Source organism: Amblyraja radiata, chromosome 5 (genome assembly GCF_010909765.2).
Source record: "Amblyraja radiata isolate CabotCenter1 chromosome 5, sAmbRad1.1.pri, whole genome shotgun sequence".
In the NCBI taxonomy this organism is placed as follows: Eukaryota; Metazoa; Chordata; class Chondrichthyes; order Rajiformes; family Rajidae; genus Amblyraja; species Amblyraja radiata.
Window position 1 is genome coordinate 78,180,948 of NC_045960.1, and position 8,524 is coordinate 78,189,471.

Genomic DNA, 8,524 nt, shown 5'->3' on the forward strand with positions numbered 1-8,524 from the left:
ATACATTGGCATATAATAAACACATTTACATGAACCACAAGTACTAGATTGTAAAATGTCCTTTATATTATATTGAAAATGAAACCTGCCACAGCAATATTTCAGAGAGTAAACATTTTTAACTTGTTTAATTTCTCTTTTATTTCCTGTGTCACTGTTTTCTCTTGATAATGACCTTGGGATTATTGGCAATTTCCTCCCATTTCTTGTGTCTATGACACGAACCATAACTGGATTTCCCTTGTCGTGACAGACCACCTCACTGGTTTTTTCACACTTTTGCCTTAACGTGCCCCTACCATCAGGCACACATGTTCTTTTCCATCTCTGCTTTTAAAGGGGAACCACTCCGTAACCTTGGCTTCGCTTTTGATCGAACAACTTCAGAAATTTATCTTGAGGTCCTTGACTAGCATGTTTCCAGATATATTACGCGGCCTTCGACATTTTATGGTGTGGGATAGTAATTTAATATATTAAAATTGCTACTTCTGGTATACTAGAGGCTTGGTGTTGGCGCCAGCTGAAAGGGGTCTTTCTTTAAGAGATTGTTTCAGAGTATGCAAAATAATAATCGGAGTCAATTAATAATTGAATTTCTTAATTATGGAATTTGCATCGTTGATGATATTGGATTAGGCTTTAAGGAGAACGATTCCTAATTTTCTAGCAGCATTTTCAGTGTTGAAAAGGAGACGGGGCACTTGTTTTGACAGATGGAACATACTGCTCGAGAACAAAATATCCGTGGAGCATTTCATTTCCGCGAAATTGACACTGGGATTATCTGCAGATATAAGAATATTACGGTAATATACGTACCCAAAGCGACAATCCTTTGATTTAATGCAGTTTCATGCGAGTGAGTGATACGGAATACTGATGTACTTCAGTAAGTAATTTATGAGCATCGTGTTACTAACATTTGCGACTAAAAGTGCTGAGCAATTTCATTCGCTCGGCTCTCTACTTGGTTAGTGGATGTAAAAAAAGAGGTAATTAAACGGTGGTCAAAATGGAAAGTTGTTTTAGTGATTATTGTTATTTTTGCATGCGTTAGAAACAAGAAAGGATCGGGTAGAATGAGAGACACTGCAATCGTAGTGAACAGAGACGGCCCCCGCTTTCCAGCTCCCTCCTCCAGGGAGTGGGCTGCCTCCGGATCCGAATGACAGGCGGCGGCAGCAATGGGCTGTGCGGCGTGCAGTGGCAGAGCGAATGGGAGGCGGGCAGGGGTGGTTCCCGCAGCGCGGCTGTCTCATATGCAGAGCGGGCGAGAGCGGCATCGCGCCTCACTCACCTTGGACGGACTGCGCGCATGGAGCAACGCTGAGAACCGCTGCAGCATCGGGGAGCGGTGCTGCTGCTGCCGCCGCCGCCGGGCGCCAGGTGAGTTCATGCATCCCACAAAGCGGTCGGTAGAAGAATCAAAACCTCCTCGATTAATGCACAGTCTTTAAAAAATAAACTGCTGGTCAAGGGGGAGTTCTGTTGCAGTTATACACATAGTTTGTATCAAATTTATTGCGAATCAGAGGTGGAGTTTGCCGGGCGAGAGCTAAATCCAGTGCCAGTTTGTTTTCGATTTCGCCTTTAAAGGATGCAAAAGGGGGTTAGAGTTATCTGGGGGAAGTGACTATAGTCTGTTTAGAAGGTCGTGTGTTGAACCAGCTTCTAAACTGAGTTCTGCAGGGGTTTTGCACTGGTGCAGATCAGATTCCAACCTTAGGGTTGGATTGGAGGCAGGCGGGAGGAGGAACCTGTGAATTAATTGGTTTGTCTAGAGGAGTTGGCATGCGGGGGTTAGTTAGATTTGGATAACATGTGGGTGTTTGGGAGGGACAAGGATGGGGTGTGGGTGCTTTTAAAAAGGAGCTACATTCTGTCTAAAATACAAAGTCCGAGAGTAACTCCGGGGCGGGGCGGGGAGGGGGTCAGGAACATCTATCGAAGGAGTGGATAGGTCATGTTTTAGAATTGTGTTGGTAAGAACTGCATGTTTTGGGTTGTGGGAAGTATGAAACTGAGGAAGTATGAAAGTGTCCTGACCAGAAATGTTGCCTATCCATCCGTTCCCTAGATGCTGCCTGACCCTCTGAGTTACTCCAGCACTTTGTGTTTTATGCTGCAGTGTGTGTGTGTGTATGTATATGTGTAGGAAGGAACTGCAGATGACCGAAGATAGACACTGGAGTAACTTAGTGGGTCAGTCAACATCTCTGGAGAAAAGGAATAAGTGACGTTTCGGGTGGAGCCCCTTCCTCAGACGTGTTGGTTGGTGTGTGTGTATATGTGTATACATGTGTGTGTTCCTGTCTGCTATCTTCCCAGGTGTGTTCCCTGTCCTCGCAGTGCGTGCCCCAGTGCATGGTGTCATTGATGGGAAATCAAATCGACCGGATCACCCACCTGAACTACAGCGAGCTCCCCACCGGCGACCCCTCGGGCATCGAGAAGGACGAGCTGAGGGTGGGGGTGGCCTACTTCTTCTCGGACGATGAGGACGAGCTGGACGAGAGGGCCCCGCCGCCCGAGAAGATCTGGCGTGAGCCGGGGCCGCCGAAGGACGGCACGGCGGCGGCGGTGCTGCTGCTGGGCGAGCTGGAGTACTCGGCCTTCTGCTGTCAGGAGTGCATCTTCTCCAAGCTGGGCGGCAGCCAGGACCTGAGCGCCTACCCGGTCAGCGCCCTGCTGCCCAGGTGCCGGGCTGGGGACCTGCTGGAGCTGGTGCGGGGAGGTGGGCAGCCGGCCCACTGGGTGGTGTATGTGGGTGCCAGCCGGGTCATCCACCTGCAAGGGAGGGAGATCCGAGAGGAGCACCTGGCACAGGTGAGCGCAGGGCGGGCGGGCCGCATCGTCAACACCTGGTACCGCTACCGGGCGCTGCCGCCCGACCTGGTGGTGCACAACGCCCGGGGCCATGTGGGGCTGAAGGGCCATGAGATCTGCTGGACCAACTCGGAGAGCTTCGCCGCCTGGTGCCGCTTCGGCAAGCGGGAGTTCAAGGCTGGCGGCGAGGCTGGGGGCCAGGGGGGCGACGGGCGGCTGCAGGAGGGCCGCTACCTGCTTAAGCTGCACCTGCCCGACAGCAGGGTGCACACGCTCAACTTCCCCAGCCTGGAGGACCTGATCAGGGAGAAGCGGCGGCAGGACGCCGGCGGCAAGGTGGGAGTGCTGAAGGAGCTGTCCGTGCTGAACCAAAAATAGCCAGCATCCCCGCCGAGGCAAGGAGGCACTGCAAAGCTTTATGTAAAAGGGCAGAAGGAGGGAGATGGGGACTCCCCGGGGCAACACGGTGAGTTTGGACATCCCTGGCATCAGGCATCGACTCTTCCAGAGAGAGGGGGTGCACCGCTCCCACCCGTCTCCCTGCCGTCAAGGATCCAAATGGGCACGGTCCAGACACAAGCTGCGACGTAGGATATGGATTGGATGATTATCTTCTTCAGTGACTTACCTTCATTGCCAACACGCTGAAGACAATAAAGGTGTGAACTTTAACATGTACATTTTTCTATCTGTCACTACTTACCAGGTCATTTGGTGCCAATTTTCATATCATGGTTCTGTCCTGGATATTTCACTATTCCAACCAAGAGCTTATTTCATTGTCCTTGGGGTGACCTGTGATGAACAATCCTTTTGTTACATTTTCTTGACATTAAAGCACATAATTTGTGTGGTGGTGGGATGGGGGAGAAAGTGTGGATTGCAACTTCAGCGTTGCGACTACTGAACACAATGGTTGGCTTAAGGAGTCTATTCTTTCTATGTTTATATGAAGATGAATTAAGGAGATGGAATAAATTATTTTTTGATTTATCATTCAGAGAATAGTTTCCAAACAACTTGCGTATTCAGGCAAAAGTGCTTTGGAGCTTTGGGGGTGGTCTCTCATTCAGATCCTCTTTCGCAGTTTGCAAAGCACTTTTTAAATGAAAGAGCATTCTTGTACCTTAGCCTTTCAACAGACTCAAGGGGCCATGTATACCACTCCTGCTTCTATTTCTTGTTCCATCTGTGACCATTTCAGAAACAGAGCAGCACTGGCCACAGAAAGCTTGTGCTGTGAGATTTTCTGCTGTGTTCTGGAGGACTTTAATCTGGTGCCAGTTTCTCATGAAAACACGTGAATGACTTGCCCTGCTGCACCGGCGAGAATCAATAGAGTGCAGGAATTTATTTAGGATGTATAATTAATGTAAGAATGAGGACTTGTATATGTACATGTGTGTGTATGATGTACCATCTGTTTCCTTTTGTATTTTCATATTGTTTCTGCTTGGAATGGGATAGCACATAAAAACCTGCTTACCCCTTAGAAATACTGCTCTTGATTAACTCGCCACCAGTCTCTTCGGCCAAACTTTATCTCCTCAGGCAAAAAATTGAAATGTGATGAATTTGCCATCCAAATACAGGTCAGATAGTCAAAGAACCGTCATTCATTATTTCCTGCACCATTGCTTATTGAGCACATGACTCGAATGTCGTCAGACCATTGCTTTTTACTCTAATTCGATTAAATCATTTGCCATGATGATAGATCCTGAGGCACTGTTAACTGAACCACTGTCCCCTGCAGTGCAAGCCAAACTAAAATTAAAGTTGCATTACAGACTATATTATCTTCCTGCCTGTAAAACTAATTTCAGAGGAAGATTGGAATAGGAATAGGGTATTCAATTAGCAAATCCTATGTTTGATGACTACTGTACACTTGCCTGTTGATTTGCCTGACTATGAATTAACCCAGATCTCCGAGCATCCTTACATTTTAAGGATTGACTCCAAACTGGGTGCAATGAGTAATAGAACATTTGTTGATTTGTACTATTGCCCCAGATTAAACTGTTGCTTTCAACAGACAACTGAATTCTCATTTAAGTATTAGCTGGGTAATGTACTATCTAACTTTTTAAACATTTAAAAAATATTAACAAATTAATTATTCTATTTCTAATCTGCTGCCTGATTTTAATCAATTATCATAGAACAGGGATTTTTTTTTTAAACTGGAGGTTGAGTAGAATAATTTATGAGATCTTTCTAGAATAATTTCCCTTTCAAGCAGACAGTGGTGAACACTCACTGTTGAGTTAAATGGTGTCAAACATTAGGCAATTAGCCAGTACCAACAACGTTATGATAACAAAAGCTGACTTTTAGGCCAAGTGATCAATATAAAACAAAATAAAACTCTCAAGGTGAGCTTCTAAATTAATTGGGAAAGCAATGTTTGAAATTGATAACTTTGGCCACCTTGTATTTTGCACTTTTTAGGGAACTGAAACCTGTGAATTCATGAATTCATACTTCAAATGCTGTTACATTGCTCTGGCCTGACTGGCTGAACATTTGAACAACAAATTCCTCTGCAAGACATAACATGTACAGGTTATCTAGAAAGCACACAAGTCCAATCATAGAAGCGTAACATTTTGATTAAGATGTATAGACAATATTTTGTTCTTTGAAGACATCTTAAACAAAATCTATTTTAACAGTGGGACAGATCACACATTTTAATAGTATATTGCAGCAGGGTGCAAAGAAATGGTAGAAACAAGGAACTGCAGACGGTGCCCTACTAATGTACGTGCCCTCTAATTGTTTTACCAGATTGTCTAATTGTTGTTCAGTTTTCTTGGTAAATGAAATAGAAACCATTCTCATCATCAACTTTGCTTTGTTATTATTGATTTTTCTCACTAAGATTCGGCAAAACCCCCAGTGCCTCCAGGAACCTGCCTTTCGTCATCTCATGTCTGGGTATGAGCTGAACAATAGAGATCTTGTTATTTAAAGAGAACGCTACAAAATAAACTCTGGATTTTCTAACAGCTGATTTTTGGCTTGCTTCTCTCTAATGATAGCAGAGGCAGTTTGAAGGGCTTTCTGATATGTGAGGTCAAGTAGCAGGCAAGGCAAACCTATTATTCAGTCTTGCAGTACAGATGCCAAATAATGTACATTAGACATTCAGAGATATAGATTCATGTAGAATAGTGACACAAAGTAATAGATACAGAATCAACCCTTACCTGTTTTTAATATTAATGTGATTGAATGGCATGTGAAAACAAATGCTGTTTCCTATCATCTATTTCACACCACCGTTCACAGTGAATTCAATCCCTGTTACTGACATCATCCACGAGCAACGACTTTATTTACATTGCACATTTAAAATTATAAGAGGTTTTACAGGAGTGTGGTAAGATGATGAGATAGATGTGTTGATATTGGGCCAGGTAAGCAAAATATTTGATAGATGTGCAGGTTTTAAAGACCATTAGAAAAGGAGAGATATGGGGAGATCCGGAGAAGGAATTCTAGATCTTGTCGGGCAGTTGTAGGCATGGCCAGGAAGATGGCTTTCTCAAAGTGAGGATGTAGGAGATGCTAGAATTGGAAGAATGCAGAGATTATCAAAGCCAAAATCACAATTGGAGGTATAAAATCAAGCGATGGTCTTCTCTGTGGTTTAGAAAAGGAACATTACTGTTTCGTGTAGACTATGTGTAGCAAATAACTGCAGGTGCTCATTTAAATCAAAGAGGGACACAAAATGCTGGAGTAACTCAGGACAGGCAGCATCTCTGGAGAGAAGGAATGGGGAAGTCATGTAGACTGAGGTTGGGTGCATGTCTGATATCTGTCTGATCACCTGAAAACCCTTTGGAGCCACAGAATGGCTCAGCCAGTGGAGTTGCTGCCTTCATTCCAGCAAACAGGATTAAATCCTGACCTCCAGAGATGTCTATATGGAGTTTGCATGTTCTGCCTGTGAACTTGTGGCTTTCCTCCCGCATCCCAAAGATGTGTTCGAAGGTTAATTGGACACTGTAACTTCTCTAAAGTGTACATAAGTGATAGAATCTGGGAAAACCTATGAGGATGTAGGGAGAATAAAATTGCATCGTGCCAGAGATTGTATAAGAGGGTGCTTGATGATCAGCATGGAATCAATGGGTGAAACAACCTGTTCACATGCTGTATAACTTTGAAACTTTAAACTTAAAATAAAAACCCAAATGTTTTTGCATTATATAGATGATAAGGCTTTGATCAACGATCAACTTTTTCTTTTGTCCAACTTCACTCAACCAGCATTTGACCCATAATAAGGACGGACAAAGAATGGCGTAATAACTGGTGTAATAATAGTGCTGTAATTTGCTACTTTTTTATGTAAGTGATCTTAATCTTAACTCCTTAAGATTGGCAGTCAGGGTTTGTTTTCCCTGGAGTGGAGGAGGTTGAGCACACACAATTATGAGGTGAATACTAGAGTAGAATGTAAGAATCCTTTTCCCTTGGTGGGGTGTCTAAAACAAGAGACATAGATTTAAGATGGAAGGTCGGAGGTTCAAAAGGAACTGAGGGATAATCTATTACACAGTGATTAGAAATTGGAGTACGCTGCCTTAGAAGGTGGTGGAGGCAGATAATCTCATAACATTTAAGAAACATCAAAACAAGCACCTGAATTACCAAGGCATAGGAGGTTATGGACATAAAATAAGTAAATAGGATTAGAATAGATGGGTGCAGTGGTCAACTTGGAACTGTTGAGTGAAAGGGTCTGTTTCTATGTTGTATAACCATTACTCTTTGAAATGAGTGGCTTTATGGTCATTCTAGATTTGTTTTAACCATGCACAGGGATGTTGGTCACTAACATGTCCGCCATTTATTTTGCACCTCAAATTGTCCCTGAATTGGCTATTGGTGCGGGCGTTATGTTGTAAATAGACTAAACTGGGTAAAGATTATGTATTTTGCAGACGGTTAGTGAACCAGATGGCTATCATAGCTGGTTCCAATTTTAAATTTCAGATTTATATAAGTGTTAACAGTTTTTAATATGACCCAAGGGATCTTAGCTTAACATACATAAGGTCATAACCAACAGGAGTAGATTAGGCCATTCGGCCCAACAAGTCTACTCCGCCATTCAATCATGGCTGATCTATTACTCCCTCCTAGCCCCGTTCTCCTGCCTTCTCCCCATAACCTCTGACACCTATACTAATCAAGAATCTATCTCTCTGCTATAAAAAATATCCACTGACTTGGCCTCCACAACCTTCTGTTGCATCCAAATGATAACTTTCTTCTCAACATCCAAGGCATTGAAGGTTGCAAACCTAATGTGGGTAAATGAGATTAGTGTAGATGGGTACAATGGGCGACATAGATGTGATGGGCTGAAGGGCCTGTTTTTTTCTCTGGAGGATGATTTGCATAAATTATTAAAACTTGACCCAACACACAACTGCGAGCTGGTCTCCCTGTGCTGGACATGTCCTCTGACAATCAGGTTTGCTCAGCTGAAGTGTTCTTTTTATAGGAAGCTGATAATGTCCCATAATTTTGACTTGACATTACAAGCATCTTTTTTGTTCCTATGTGGAAGCATTTGCCTTTTGAGACCTGATTGTGCAGTGATTGTGCCTAATGCACTATAAATACAGTTCAATTAGATGTTACAATATTTTATCATAACATATCATTTTAT

General features: G+C 43.6%; 1 protein-coding gene across 2 annotated transcripts; it reads left to right on the plus strand.

Annotated features, from left to right (window-relative positions):
• Positions 1-1,261: 1,261 nt before the first annotated feature.
• Positions 1,262-5,843, plus strand: lratd1 (LRAT domain containing 1). Of its 2 annotated transcripts, none has more exons than XM_033021573.1 (2): positions 1,262-1,389; positions 2,332-5,843. In XM_033021573.1, the coding sequence occupies exon 2, from the start codon at positions 2,368-2,370 to the stop codon at positions 3,205-3,207; it is 840 nt and encodes a 279-aa protein (XP_032877464.1). In that variant the 5' UTR covers positions 1,262-1,389; positions 2,332-2,367; the 3' UTR covers positions 3,208-5,843. The 2 variants fall into 2 exon arrangements, with proteins under 2 accessions (XP_032877464.1, XP_032877465.1); XM_033021574.1 differs by having other exon boundaries at positions 1,358-1,392; positions 2,328-5,843.
• Positions 5,844-8,524: the final 2,681 nt, after the last annotated feature.